General features: G+C 39.7%; 1 protein-coding gene across 1 annotated transcript in view; it reads left to right on the top strand.

The window, feature by feature from the left end:
• Positions 1 to 16,400, top strand: part of LOC309474979 (uncharacterized protein) — a gene marked incomplete at its 3' end in the record, with an annotated part of 83,229 nt that overhangs the window by 41,222 nt on the left and 25,607 nt on the right. Inside the window, exon 5 of the mRNA XM_082137598.1 lies at positions 6,002 to 6,178. Coding sequence (XP_081993724.1) covers positions 6,002 to 6,178 — 177 coding nt within the window. The remainder of the gene's footprint in view (positions 1 to 6,001; positions 6,179 to 16,400) is intronic.

Raw genomic sequence — 16,400 nt, 5'->3', positions numbered from 1 at the left:
TCCTGCTGGAGCATAGGAGACATCACTGCTCTGACAGTGGATAAATTAGCCGGAGTAAAAGAGCTCCTGAGGGAGCAGAGGAGACATCACTGCTGTGGCAGTGGAGAAGATTAGCCAGAGAAAACAGAGCTCCTGCTGGAGCAGAGGAGACATCACTGCTGTGGCAGTGGAGAAGGTTAACCAGAGAAAACAGAGCTCCTGCTGGAGCAGAGGAGACATCACTGCCGTGGCAGTGGAGAAGATTAGCCAGAGAAAACAGAGCTCCTGCTGGAGCAGAGGAGACATCACTGCTGTGACAGTGGAGAAATTAGCCGGAGTAAAAGAGCTCCAGTGGGAGCAGAAGAGACATCACTGCTGCGGCAGTGGAGAAGATTAGCCAAAGAAACAGAGCTCTAGTAGGAGCGGAGGAGACATTACTGTTGCAATATTAGAGAAAAATTAGCCCGAGAAATTGAGCTCTAGTAGGACCAGAGGAGACATCACTGCTGCGGCAGTGGATAAACTTACCTGGAGAAACTGAGCTCCTGCGGTGTGTGGCTGAACAAAGGGAGGAGAGTGGGGTTTAGCGGGGGAGGTGAGAGGTGAGATGAAATCCTTGCAGGATTATGCACATTGAAGTGACCGAGCAAAGATAACAGTTCACATTTAGAACAATTTTGACTGTCTGAAGTTAATTTATGGTAAAAGACAAAGCTTTGCATAAATGTAGGCATCTTGCATTTATTTAATTGTGTTTCACTTAAGGATTACTAAACTCTTGGCGTGAAACACACTGCTTGTAGCCAGTGTTGGGGTAGTTACTCAAAAAAAGTAATTAGTTACTAGTTACTAGTTACTTCTGTAAATTGTAATGAGATTACTTTACTAGTTACTGCATTTGAAAAGTAACTTCACTACTTATTACTTTACTTTCCCATTTCTTAATTTACCCTGTAGATACGGACAAAAATCATAGCCCTATCATCACTTAGCCTGTCCGCATAGTGTTTATAAATGTAGCCTATACAAAATGGCATGTAAAACCATATGAAAGAACAATATCCATGTCTGCACAAAGAAATATGCCTCACTGTAAAATCCACAGACAACAGGATAAAGGACAAATGTCTGCGGTGGTAGACACATAATCAGGGCTGGACTGGGACAAAAAAAAATCGGCCCTGGCATTTTGGCCATAATAATAATAGCACACTAATATGCATATATTGTAAAACAAATGCACTGAAAAATAAAGGAAACTTTCATAATTAGTTTTGTACTAATTTCTATACTTGAAAGAGATATAAGCACATGATCTTTTATTTTGATGGAAAACATGGTTTACAAACGCGTCTCATTAAATTTATAGTAAATTACGGTAATCGTCAACTATGCAGATGTGGAAATAATGTGTTACTGGGTAATGGGTTCCTACACTCATGACATCCCATACACAAAATAAATATATTTGAAATATATTTTCAGAGTATATTTTGGAATATATGCAAATATTTGAAATTGGCCCAATAAATATATTTCACACTTAACATCATATATTTTTGTTATATTTCAGAATATATTTCAATGTATTTGGAATATATGCCACATATATTTTGACACTTTTGGGGACCCATACAGAAAAAAAGTACATTGAAATATATTCTGAAATATAACAAAAATATATGATGTGATATAATATGGTGTGAAATATATTTATTGGGCCAATTTCAAATATTTGCATATATTCCAAAATATACTCTGAAAATATATTTAAAATGTATTTATTTTGTGTATGGGATAGCCTAAGTGTTTTGAAAGTAACTGTTAGTTCTGCTTACCGCAGGCTCTACACTTTCTCATGTCTGTCCTGATCCTCATCATCAGCCACGGGAGCTGATGAAGGTCCTGCTGCTGCAGAAAACATTTTGACACAGTTTACAGTGTCTGCTTGAAGGGTCTGTGTCTATTTTTCACGCTAATTTTCTCTGCACATTCCTTGCGTTTCTTCTCCATCTCTCAGACTATTTTGACAGATACACACTGAAACACTTGTACGCTCGCTCAAAGCCCAAAGGGGGAGGTGTTTAAAGATGTGATTGGACCAGCCCAGTGTCAATCAAGAAAAGATCCAATGGGCCAAGGTGTTTCATGGGCCGGTCAGCTATCAGGAAAAAAAAAAACTGACGAATACTTTTTTTAACTAATGCATTACACCGGCACGCACTTACTTAACCCAGCGCCGCCAATTAAGCAAAACGAATGGGCCGCCGATGTACGAGTTTTATGGTCCGTTAAAAAAAAAAAAAAAAAAAAATTGAGATGTCGACCCAAAAGGCACGTCAGCCCACTGGGAATCTCCCGGTAGTCCCGATGGCCAGTACTTGCTGCCTGAGCATATAAAGTGCATTTCACGCGAATATTTTGGTCCTTTCGAGCAATAAACTGAAAGAAATGTGAATATCGCCACTGGCCGAAACCCCCTGTCCGTCTCCTCCGTCTCCATTTCCCGCTCCCCTTCGCACCAGCAGCTACGTCACTCAAATCGATCTCTATGACAACGGTGCCGCGCGCGCACACACACACACACAGACAGACATGCACGCAGCACAAACAGATCAGAGCTTTACACGCAGGCAAACACGAATTGGGTAACGCAGGAAAACGCGTTCCTATAGTCTAGTAAAGTAGTGTAGTTACCGATATTTTTAGTGTAATGCGTTACTTTATTTCGTTACCCAAAAAAGTAATATCGTTACTGTAATCCGTTACTTTGTAACTCGTTACCCCCAACACTGCTTGTAGCCTATATATAGTTTTTTTTTTTTCGTGGTTTTGAAAATAAATTGCAGGACAATGTTCTTAATGATTCTGTGAGCAATCTGCATGTAACGTGCGACCTACTGTTTATGTATGACGGTAAATCATTTGTAGGCTACAAAAACAATTTAAAAACGTGCATTACCCTGATCAAAAATGTTGTATAGGCCTACAGATGGCATAACTGGCTCGTGACTCAAACAACAATGCCAAGCTCAACCAAGGACAGACACGAGAAGGGCCGAGCTGAGCACTCACTGAGTTGACCCGGCAGACGTTGAGCATGGACTGGCCGGGACTGAATCTGCGGCGCGGCTTACTTTGTCAGGAAGACCGTTCCCCTCGCGTGAAGAGGGCGGTATTGCCTTACTGACCATTTCTCTATGGCGGGAATTATTGTATGGACCAGTGTAGATAAATACACGGAAGGAGATCGCGGATGTTTCGCCCGCGGTTATGATCCCGTTTGTTAAGCTTGACGCCCACGAGATTACACCAGAGGATTGCGGCAGAGGTTCCTCAAAGACGAGAGATTATTAATCGGACGGGAATTGCTCGATTCGGACCTGTTAGGACGGTACTGCCGGGCTAAATGCTGCAAAACTGTCAATGGAATGTGGTGAGACTGCTGAGTATATATACACCTCTTACAATTGATTGCTGAGTGCTCTCCACTTGTGTTAATTATCTGAACGTGCTCCTCCCGAACCTTGTTAATAAAACATCATCTAAAGTTTACATTAAAGTGAAATTTGTTTTTGTGGACATTTTCAGTTTCAGCAATTCATGTTTACAATGCCTACAAGGGCATGAGTAAATTTTCACTGTTGACAGAGTGGAGTTTTTTTTTTTCTGCAGTAACAACAAGAAGTAGCCTAACTTCCCCCCGAGAAGAAATACAGGAACAGGATCTTCTCCCTCCACGATTACTTTTGGACAAGAAGGAATCTTTCCATCTCTCAAGCAAGCATTGATTTTTGAATTTGCAAATATTTGCGCAATGTGAACGCTGCCAGGCCATTTAATAACAACGTCCATGAATGTGTACTTGTAATCACAGGTAGCCTGTACATTCAAGAAGAATTTGCCTTTCCTATTGATGTAATCAGTGGAGTTTGATGAAGGCTGCTTAATTTCGATTTCGATATGCGTGCCATCAATAGCCCCTAGACACTGTGGCATTCCGTGTGTTTCATAAAAGTTTGTGACAAGTGTCTGTATCTCTGGTTCTGTGAATGGAAGTGAAAAATACTCGGGACCCAGGTGAAATGTGATTGCTTTGCACACTTCTCTGATTATTTTAGACACAGTTTGTCGGGCTAATCCAAACGCATTCGCTGTTTTCTGCAGTCTACCTTCGTCACTTAATAGTACATGCAACTTTTGAAACAACGTCCACCGGTGATCTCAGTCGTCTGGCCTTGAATGTGAGGTCATAACAGTTCAGTCAGATGATACAGAGAATACCTAGACATCCTAAAGTTTTCACGCCACTCCTCAGGCACGACAATGCCATGCACAAAGTTATCCCTCCACGCACGGTAGCATCCAGGTCTGACACAAAATCTCCGCTCCATGTACAGTCTGAAACGCAACCATGTACAGTCTGTTTCGCCGCTAAAAAGCAACTGCGAGTAAACATTCTGGCTCCTTTGAAGAAACGCAATCTGCAGTATGTACAAACTAACATTAATTTTTAACAAGGCTGTCAAACAGAGCATCCAAAACAACTGCTGTACAATGTCATTCATCATCTTGGCTGAATTGGTCATATGACTGCATCACATGACTAAAAATGAGTCATCGTACTCAAAAGCCACCATTTTCACAGGCCACACTACAACACGAAGACGGCATTTTCAAATTTATCCGCTTTGTAGAGCATTTTCGTTGACTTAAAACGCCGTCTCAGGGTAGACAGAAGGCCAAACCGGAGAGAAAAATATACGTTTTCATTTGAAAGCAATCCAACGCAACGGACCAACAAACCAAATTATATCATAATTCTTGCTGTCCCGATGAAGCCTTGATTCTTGCTCTGCATTATAACATTCATATAGTGTTTGTTTGTGTCTTGACACTGTTAATCACAGCACTTTGAGATCCAGATTTAACAATCTAAGCGTAGGCTAGTCGGGCTGAAACTAGCAAACAACACTGTATCGCTCCGGGTAGTGGCCAGAGAAAGCGTATGAATTTGTATTGTGAAAAGTTGTAAGAGTTTTGTGTTTACTGAAGATGTCTATAATGTGCACCACATTGACTCACTCTTCTGAAATAAGATTGGGAGTTTACAGTGCTTTTTATATTTACACAATCATAAAAATTGCTTTAGTTACCCTACTTTACATTGTTAAAATGAAATTGAATACCCATTTCACATTTCATGTTACTTCTAAATATTTTATACTGAGGCTGTGAGAAATGAATGATCTAATTTCTTTATTGCTAATGTAGTTATTGGAAAATCAAACTAAATTTATGTTCAAATGAATATCTTATTCCGCTGTTATAGGCTAGTTAAGAAGCAGCAGAAAAAAAAAAAAAAAAAAAAAGAAAAAAAACCCACTACTGCAAAGATGGGTGTAATTTATATTTTTTATGTTTTTTTTATATTACTGATGTTTTATTTGATGACAAAGCAGTTTTTTTAGTTCAGCATATCCTGACTCAAATAAAGTCAGATCTCTGCTGTTGATCTGTAAAGCTTGTTTCAGGAGTGTCACTATTAACAGCTGCTAAAAAGCCTCTATTTTGAATGTCTATAGTTTAATAGTTTTCAGCTCATTCATTATGCTGATGTCTTCAATCATCTGTAAACTGACACTTAAAGCTCATTTCACTGGTGTCAACAGACTGAGACAAACTGCATAATCACCACTTTTGAAATCTACAATTTATTTTGTTATAGTCTGTGATAAACCATGTTTTATGTAAAAACGACTACAAACTAAAAAACAATTAATAAAAATTAATCTAAATGTGTTATTTGTTGCTTATTGATCTGTAGATTCATTTTTGAATTAGTTTATACTACTGTATTTATATTCTTACATTCTTTTTATATTTGGGTTATTTTAATTCTGATATTTATTCATGTTTTTCTACATGTCTTGTACAAATGTACATTTTGATAGATGAACAAATGCATACAATGTGTAAAATTGTGAAAACAAATTTGATGATTTATTTTTGATGTGGGCAGATCTGCTCCTCCTACCACACACTGATTCCCCTTCAGTGAAGCTCCTCCCACTGCAGTTCACCAATAAATGCTGGATTATTCCCATCAGTCTACAAGTGAAGAAGATTGAGGACAGTGAGAACATGAGTGATCCAGAGTCCTGCAGGATAAAAGATGAAGAAACTGAAGAACAAAGAGGTTGGTGTTTATTTTTGATTCTTTATTAATGATGCTGAAGATCATTAAGGTTATAAAACTTCAAGCAGTTCAACAGATTTTGTGGTTGTAGTAAAAAAGAGAAAAAAAAAGAAAAGAAAAGCTATAGGAGCTGTGAAATAACATAGTTAAAGTAAAAAAATAACGTACAGGGCAATTTTTCATTTATGTTTTGACATTTAATCAGATTTCCACTACACTTATGTACACTTTTCCCCACTAAATTCTGCATTTCACTTAATGTTTAGGTTTTATAAAATTACTGTGCACCATTTTTTTTTTTGCTGCTGAATTATCGACTCTCCTTTATAATATATTTTGTGTTGTTGTAGATTGATCATTTTTGTTGTTGTTTTTCTCTATAATTCTCTAAGTAATGTGTGTATTTAGTGCAATGTGTTTAGTAACCAGTTCCACACACATAGAGTTATAGATAGATATACTACAATTATCAAGAAAAAAAAAAACAGCAATGTTTTCGGATCGGTATCAGCCGATACTAAGAATTTGGAATATCGGATGGTTTATGAAAATATGGTATCGGTGCATCCCTAGTTGTCAACATCAGTAACTCAAACTAAATACTATCCAAGTGGTTTTATTTTACATTTTACATCTGGTTCACAATTTTTGCAACCATGTTACTGAACTTTTGTTGTAAATATTGAAAATATTTGACATTCACATGATTTTATTAATTTCTAGAAATAAACATAAAATATAAAAATTAAACCGTTTGTTTTAAATAAATAAGTTTTTCTTAAATAGGTAACAGGAATGCAACTTTTGCGTAAATGAACCAAATACTTATTTATAGTGAGGGGTGCACATACATAACTGGTGCACATGTGGTAAAAATAAATGATGCGCACCAGAAAACACATGTGAGTCGTGGATTAACTGCTAAGTTTTACCAACTGTGAAAGTTTATCATTTGGACGTGTTTTGTCTCGCCAATTTGCACATTTTAAACGCAGAAGAAGAGGTGAAAATCAGGACTCACGCTGTTATCTGTGCGCAGTTATAACTTTCGTATAGCGTCTGTCTACTTTCTGATGTTACATCATTGTTCACTTTCCCCCTTCACATTTCTCTCTTTGATGTTTTTATGATTTACAGAAAACTTTTTTACTTTCATTTTAGACTTGCAGGAGGAGAATGAGGAGAGCGAAGAACTGAGTGAAGCGGAGGAGAAACATGATGTCAAAAAAGGAAATAAATCTTTGAGTCACTCACAGAAAAGAAGATCAAACAAATCTTTCACCTGCTCTCAGTGTGAAAAGAGTTTCTCATACAAAAGAGGTCTTAAACTTCACATGAGAATCCACATTGCAGAGAAACCTTTCACATGTGATCAGTGTGGGAAGAGTTTCACACTAAAAGGAAACCTTAAGGATCACATGAAAATCCACACTAGAGAGAGGCTGCACACATGTGATCAGTGTGGGAAGAGTTTCACAAATTTAAGCTCTTTTAAATCACATCTGCGTTGTCATTCAGGAGAAAGACCATTTAACTGTGATCAGTGTGGTAAAAACTTTGTTAGGGCAGATTACCTGAAGAGCCACCTGAAAGTTCATACAAAGGAGAAGCCTCACGTGTGTTCTTTGTGTGGAAAGAGTTTTAGTCATCTGGGTCATCTAAAAGTACACCAGAAAATACACAGTGGTGTGAAGAATTATTTGTGCTTTGATTGTGGAAAGACTTTTATTACAAATGCTGAACTGAAACTGCACCAGAGAATTCACACTGGAGAAAAACCTTACAAGTGTTCACACTGTGACAAGAGATTCAGTCAGTTAGGAAACATGAAATCACATGAGCGGATCCACACCGGAGAGAAACTGTATCACTGCCGTCCGTGTGGGAAGAGTTTCACTCATTCATCTTCTCTACTCAAACATACAAAAAACAAATGTCTGAAATCATGATATAATGTTTAAATTAATCTTCAGATCCAGCTATCCCAACATTCATTCCGTTATCCCAACATGTGTCGGTATCCAACAAATACAATTATAACCTCTGTTTTCAATCTATAAAATAATGCAAATATTATACTTTTGAGAGCTGATGAAGAATCAGAACAAATTACAGAAAACCCTCAAGACGTTTTCTTTAAGTCTATTGTGAGGCTGCTAAGAGCAACGAGCCGGTCCCCGATCTTTTCGAGGAGAAGCACGACTCGCCAAACTCTGCTTTTTCTTTTTTGTACCTTTGATGCTAATGTCACGGGTGACAAAAACGCTCAGCGAGCGGAACCCTTTGATGAGTCACGAGTTTCCCGAGGGAATGATTTGTGTGCAACACATCCCACTCCGGTTCCGGGGGTGCTTTTCAATATCCCTCCTCGTCTCCTCTCTCCTCCGTCCTCCATCCTATGACCCGGAAACCGATCGAGCTCAGCCATCTTGAAGGACATCTCAATTCTCTAATTGCACCGCGAGGAGTCTAGGATCGAGGAGTTAGGAGGCTTCCTGAGGAGTCACGAGCGAGGATACACAGGTGTATCCTATGCGGAAGAGTTTTATCGACTTAAACGTGACGCACGTCTAAATTCTCCTCCCCCTTCACATCGGTCACAATCATTTTAATTTATACTTTACCTTTGCAGTTTATATAAACCACACATCTCACATATTTCAACAGGGTATCTTGCTTTATTATTATTTATTATGAATTTCTTAAATAAACAAACTTCAACAACATAAGGGCAGATCCTTTGAGCGCTGCTGATGACGCGATGAAGTGACGCTTGAGTGATCAAGTATTCCAATGTTTTAAAAAAGTTACATTCGATTCCTCCGTCCTCGCGTCTTTTCCTTGCAGCCTTCCCTCGCATCCTACAGGGGGCGGAGCTGAGACGCGAGGAAAGGAAGCGAGGAAAGGAAACGAGGATGCACAAATAAGAAATGAGAAGCACCCCGGGTGTGGCAGGAATATTGCCCGGCCTGATTAGCGCTAATGCATGGCAGGTGCGGGAGAGAGAGAAGTGGCGTTCGCATAGGCTTCCTGTTTCACAAGCCAAGGATAAAAAGGGCCACTCAGAGAGGTTTGAGAGGTTCTCGCAGTTGGGTTTTGTGGAGTAGTTCTGGGCACACGCTTGTTCGGGGAAGTTGTTTGGATGTGAAGGTCTCCTGTTGAAGTCTCGTTGGAGTGAAAGTCGCCCATTGAAGCCTGCTGGATCAGAGTTCGTCCGTGGGAATCTGCTGGACTGATTTATCGATTGGATCTGCGCTGTGAAGGGAGAGAAAGAGTTAAGTGAATTGATTTTATCTTATTAACATTTGAAAAGCTTGAAGAGGACGTAGTGAATGTAAATCTGACTGTTGGGGAAGTTATGCATTTCAGAGTGTGCTGAAGAGGAATGGAGTATTGAATATCCCCCCACGAGAGTGTAACGAAGGGATTGAGGCCTCGGATCAGCCTTAATGTGTGAGTGAATTGCAGTGCTTTTGTTTTATTGATACACATTGACTCATTGCTGTGGATTTGAAGTGAACACGAGCGCGGTGTGCTTTTGCTGACAAGCGGCTGCAACCCCTGCTTACACGTTTGTGAAAAGTTATGATACCTGCTCTCGATTAGAATCCCAGAGTGTTACAGCTGTGCTGGTGAAGTATCTTGTATTATCCTCTCTCGGGCCGTTTGAGCTCTGAGTATTACAATGCCTCACTGAAACCTCCTCTTAATCCACTCTCTCTGTTTGTGAGCTCTAGAAAGTATTATGTACTGAGAAGAACCCTTACCTGTCTACTCACCGTCTGAGTCTTGAAGTATGCAGCATCGCTGGTGAAGTAAGCTTTTAAACCACTGCCTCACTACTGTGCATTGACGAAAGTATTCTGTACTGAGAAGAACCCTTACCTGTCTACTCACCGTCCGAGTCTTGAAGAATGCAGCATCGCTGGTGAAGTAAGCTTTTGAATTCTTGTCCCACTACTGTGCACCGACGACAGTATCCTGTACTGAGAATAATTCTTACCTTTCTACTTACCGTCTGAGTCTGGAAGTATGCAGCATCGCCGGTGAAGTAAGCTTTTAAACCACTGTCTCACTACTGTGCACTGACGAAAGTATTCTGTACTGAGAAGAACCCTTACCTGTCTACTCACCGTCCGAGTCTTGAAGGATGCAGCATCGCTGGTGAAGTAAGCTTTGAATTATTGTCCCACTACTGTGCACCAACGACAGTATCCTGTATTGAGAAGAACCCTTACCTGTCTACTCACCGTCCGAGTCCTGAAGCAAGCCGTATCATTGGCGAAGTCGCCCTCAGGGCGAAGCTGCGACGTTCGATCAGTACCTACCCGTAGCTGAAGAAGACCTAGAAGACACGGAAGTCTATCACGCTTGTGCTCATTGATAAATTGTGTTCAATAAAGATTGTTATTCCTTTGAAATTATCTCTTGTCTGCGTTGTCCATCTGTTGTGGACCTGTGGTGTTGGCTCCCCACGGTGGTGTCTAAAGTCCGGGGTGGCTGGTCATCCGAGTCCGCACCGGTGACACTAACGAATCGTATTTTGAGGATTATGTTTTCTCATTGAATTTCATAGAGCATCGGAAAATTGTGTTGGATAGCGGTTCATGTTTAAATGAGGTCGTCTTCTGGTTTAATGCTAATTCAGGGCATTATATTTAGTGTGTCTTTGGTGGTGGTTTCTGGTGCTCGAGTTGCCGATATGTCAACTGGGATTTAAACCAGGCTAGTGTCTTCTGCTGGTTAGCAACTAGTTAAATAGTTATTTAACAACTGTTAAATAACAGATAAGATCAAAATAATTTTGGATTTGTCTCGTAATAAATAAACAAAAAACAGAGATGAAAAATTAACTTCAGAAATTTATTTTTGCAATGGTTAAATAAATGTTCAGTGATGTCTCCCAAAGATTTCTTAATTTTGGCGCAATTTTTTTCTCTATATAGTGTTGATATGGCAACTAGTAAATGCACGTCATGTTGGTATGTGTGGAGGTATATAAAACAAGTGTGTTACATCTAGACCTGTGTTAGCTTGTGTCCCGCTTATACCCCTACAATTATCTCGCCATTCAGATGCAATTAAACCTATAAATTGTTAAAAAAAAAATATTTGTCTTTTTTGCCAGCGCTATTAATAAGGCCTCGTTTACACTGCAGGTCTTGATGCCCAATTCTGATTTGTTACCTTTATCTGATTTTTTTGATCGTCCGTTTACACGTTCTTTCAACTGTGACCCATATCCGATTCATGTGTTTACACTTGCCATACTATTTGAAACATCGCACATGCTTAAAGGGTTCAATTCTCTTGCACAGATAAAACACAGGCTTAAATACAGGCATGCAGTAGACTCCGGAAGGAGAAGAGGAAGAGTGGTATACCCTACTTTGAACTCTGTGAGCAGATCTGGGGTGGTTCTCCAGCTGTCACCACCATTAATTGTGGCATTGAAACAAGCGACATAAACAACAGAAGGAGCACCACCAGCGATGAAAGTTATCCACCGTCAGTCAGTCGCGATAGCCCTTCTCCTTCGCTCTGTAGTTCTGCTCCTTCTCCTGCTACAGCAAGTGAAGACTCAGATGGGATGTCTACAGAGACTCAAAACAGACATGACAGGCTGAATGCAACGCTGTCATCATACAGACAAGAGAGGCTTAAGAGAAAATGATCAAATGAAGCACAGCTCATTACACTTGCACAGGAAGATCTTAAGCTAAGGAGGCAGACATTTGAGAGGATGGAGGCTACAAACAAAGAGTTTTCAGAGAACATTGGCCGACTGACATCAAACATTGAAAAAATTACAAATTCAGTTACAGAAGTATTTTTATTTATGAGATAATCAATGGGCTAGACTCCATTTGTTGCACCACCGCCGCAGCCACGACGTTACAGCTCACACCATCAGCAATGGTTACCTTTATGGTTCAGCTGTTGCCTCTGCTCCCTCTTCAGCACCAACCAGACAAACACCACCACAGCACCATGAAGATTCTGCTCCATTTTCGTACACTGAATATCTTTACTCGAATGACACAGAGTAGTCATGTCAATAATACACATGATATAAGTGCTTGTTAAAAAAGAAACACTTTTTGTTATTGTTGGTTTAATTCTGATGCCTTGTTCAAGTTTCCTGAAGCCATGGTTACAATGTTGGTCCTTTTTTTAAGTTGTTTAATGGACTTTTTTGGTAATGCTGTTTTTCTCTGACTCCTCTCTGATGACAGACATGTAAAGTTTACATTAAAGTGAAATTTGTTTTTGTGGACATTTTCAGTTTCAGCAATTCATGTTTACAATGCCTACAAAGGCATGAGTTAATTTTCACTGTACTGTTTGACAGAGTGGAGTTTTTTTTTTCTTTTTCTGCAGTAACAACAACAAGTAACCTAACTTTTTTCCCCTGCTACATATCTTGAAGCAATTACACAATAAATGATTGTTCGTAAACAAAATAAATTTTATTCATTTGTTGAATCAGTGTATCGCTTTTTACAGATCTGATGAATATAATGTGTTACAATGTTGAGTTAACACTTTCCAGGAGCATAAGCACGTTCGATTTTATATCATGTTAACAGAAAACTGTATATAAAACAAACTGAATGTATAGTTTAATCACACAAGCTCAATGTCATCCAAACATGACTCAGTGTCTTGCTTTATACAGATATGGTGAATATAATGACCATTTCAATGCTGTTTGCATTAACACTTTACAGGAGCCTAAGCACTTTGGACATTAAATCACGTTCACAATCTGAATGTATAATTTAATCAGACAAGCTTAATGTCTACCAAACTGAATTTTGCTTAACTTTTTCATTCAGAGAAATAACAGTAAGTGGCAAAATTTATATGCAATAATCTGAAATGAGCATCATTCAAGGGTCAAGAAACTTTGTGAGCACATTTCTTACTCGCCTTCCCTCAGTTTCATTGCATTCTGTTCTGATATTATGTGCTGTGTTGGTGGCTGGAAGTTTCTGTCATATTGGACAGCTGCAGCAACATTTTGGTCTGGATTGATTTCTCTGTTAGCTTCACAAAAGTTATGCAAAACAAAAAAGGCATTGATGATGAATGGAAGATAATCCAGATTTATGTCCATTGCCCTCCGTAATGCTCCAAATCGTGCTTTTAAACGTCCAAATGAGCATTCAATCACCGTTCTGCACTTGCACAGTGAAAACCCAAAGTACTGTTCCTGAGGAGTAGAACCTTCACTCGCATACTCTTTCATAACATAGGGCAGCAGGGGGTATGCTGGGTCTCCGAGAAGAAATACAGGAACAGGATCTTCTCCCTCCACGATTACTTTTGGACAAGAAGGAATCTTTCCATCTCTCAAGCAAGCATTGATTTTTGAATTTGCAGATATTCGAGCATCGTGAACGCTGTCAGGCCATTTAATAACAACGTCCATGAATGTGTACTTGTAATCACAGGTAGCCTGTACACGGAGAATTTGCCTTTCCTATTGATGTAATCAGTGGAGTTTGATGAAGGCTGCTTAATTTCGATATGTGTGCCGTCAAAAGCCCCTAGACACTGTGGCATGTTTCAGCCCCTCCGTGTGTTTCATAAAAGTTTGTGACAAGTGTCTGTATCTCTGGTCCTGTGAATGGAAGTGAAACATACTTGGGACCCAGGTGAAATGTGATTGCTTTGCACACTTCTCTGATTATTTTCACTTTTTTCTGCAGTCTACCTTCGTCACTTAAATAGTACATGCAACTTTTGTAACAAAGTCCACCGGTGATCTCAGTCGTGTTGTCTGGCCTTGAATGTGAGGTCGTAACAGTTCACTCAGATGATACAGAGAATACCTAGACATCTTAAAGTTTTCACGCCACTCCTCAGGCACGACAATTCCATGCACAAAGTTATCCCACCACGCAAGGCAGCATCCAGGTCTCACCCAAAATCTCCGCTCCATGTACGGTCTGAAACGCAACTGTCCTCGAGTTTGATGTCATTCACCATCTTGGCTGAATTGGTCATATGACTGCATCACATGACTAAAAATGAGTCATCGTATTCAAAAGGCTCCATTTTCACAGGCCACACTACAACGCGAAGACGGCATTTTCAAATGTATCCGCTTGTAGCACCTCTACATATTTATATTTAATTTATGTCAGTGTGTGATGCAAGAATGGAAATGGGATTAAGGTTATCAAGTTGTATCTTGATTTCTAGTACAATGAAGTTCTTGACTCCATTTCCTATAATGCTGTGCTGGACTCTTGTATTATTTCCTGTTTTTGTGTCTTCCTGTTTGGTGTTTTCTTCATGAATGACGATTGCATGTGTATATAAGGGGGTAGGAACCAATGTGTGGTGTGTTGTTTTCCCGGGAACTCTTCCAATTGACGGACCTCAAACTTACCAGGTGGATATCCTTGTTTGCAGCATGCCTCACTGGCAGGATTTACTTGTGTTGTTTTGGAGTGTTTCGTGACATTGGACTTTTTGATGCAATGCAGCACCAAAGACTGGGGTACATTTGTCTGGGACTAATGAAGGTTGTGGTAAGAGTTATGCGACTCATTTGTCAGTGCAAAGACAATGGGAACTATGATGAGTATTGACCAGTTGGACTTTGTTCATTTGTTGGATTAATGATATGTACTTTCTGGGTGTTTATATAATACACATCACCTTTGCAACGTGAGATGACTGAACTGTTTGTATTTTATTGATGTGACATCGCTAATATTGAGAGTGTTACAGATTGGTGGCCCGTACGGGGAAGTTGTTTATGTGCAAGTGGTGTGTATATTATTGGAGATAATGGAGAGTGGTAATGAGGAGAATGTAGAGGGACAAGACAAAGAACAAAAGGGTAATGAGACAGATTTTTCTGCTGAATCTTTTGTATTAAGAAGGAACTCCACCAATGAAATATCTTCTATGTCAAGTTCATTATATGTTACATCTGATGGAGATGAGTCTGATGATGATGATGATGAGACGAGAAGTGTTGTAAATGTTTTGTCACAAACTGAAATGGCGCAAATGAAAACTGAAGTTGGGAATGTGAAAGAACAGATACAAGTTTTAGAAACTAAATTAACTGATGCCATTAATAGCTCTCTAAATAGAGAGACCAGTTTGAGGGAAATTATCGATATCAGTCTCTCCAAATTAGAAGAAAGATATAATCAGGGTTTGGAGAGGTTGGAAAGGGAAGTGGTGAATTGTTTGCTTCGTCGAGATGAGAAATGGGAGAGGAAATTGTTGAAAGTTAAGTTATGTAGTACCCCTACTTCTCCACGGTTACTTACTAGTAGAACCACGACTCCCCAAGTCCATGTTGAGCCTGTGAGTAATGTGTCTCAGATTAATACACATAGCTTGTCTGGTCTGGCCGGTGCATCCTCCTCCTATGCAAATCCTCCGATTAGACTAGAGTTTCCGGAATTTGGACTATCCATGGAAATTGCGGATGTATTGCATTTCATAGAATGATGTGAAAGCTACATGGAGATAAGACCTCTTTCATGGCCTGACTTGCTTGGGACATTGAGTACAGTTTTAAAAAGTTCAGCCTCGAGTTGGTGGAGGGCGGTAAAGTGTACAGTCCATGATTGGAAATCATTTAAAGAAGCTTTCATGGCAGCCTTTCTCCCTGCAGACTATATGAGTGAAGTGGAGGAGAAGCTGAGAGTGATGGTGCAGCAACCTGGAGAAAAGCTCAGAGACTTTGCATATGATTACAGAGCTTTGTGTATAAAATGGAAACCTGAGTTGAGTGAGGAAGAGTTGGTTAACAAGATCCTCAATGATGTCAACCCCAAAATAGCAGGTTCCTTGAGGGGCACTGTACATTCGGTTGAGCAGTTAGTGAAGATTGGATCCCTGGTGGAAAAAGATTGTATGAGTATAAAAGATTACTGGCAAAAAGTCAATGACCAAGCTGGAAAAGACAAGATAAATAAAAGAGGCTCTAACAAACCCGTTGCTCCCAGTATGTCAGCAGGTCTATCAGTGATACAGCGCCATCACCATCGGAATCAAATTAATCCAGCATCACTTCTGGTGGTCCCTATCATGCTGAGTGGATGGCAGGTTGAGGCTGTGGTGGATACGGGAAGTGCCTTTACCCTAATGCAAGAGAGCCGATGGAAGGAGATTGCAGGTATGCATGATGAAATTCAGAATGTTAAGCAGAACTTTGTGATGGCTGATGGAAAGATGCATCAATCGA

Source organism: Leuciscus leuciscus (genome assembly GCF_965113295.1).
Source record: "Leuciscus leuciscus genome assembly, chromosome: 15".
NCBI lineage: Eukaryota > Metazoa > Chordata > Actinopteri > Cypriniformes > Leuciscidae > Leuciscus > Leuciscus leuciscus.
Note: the sequence above shows the minus strand (reverse complement) of the source record. Positions and strands in the feature narration are given on the sequence as shown.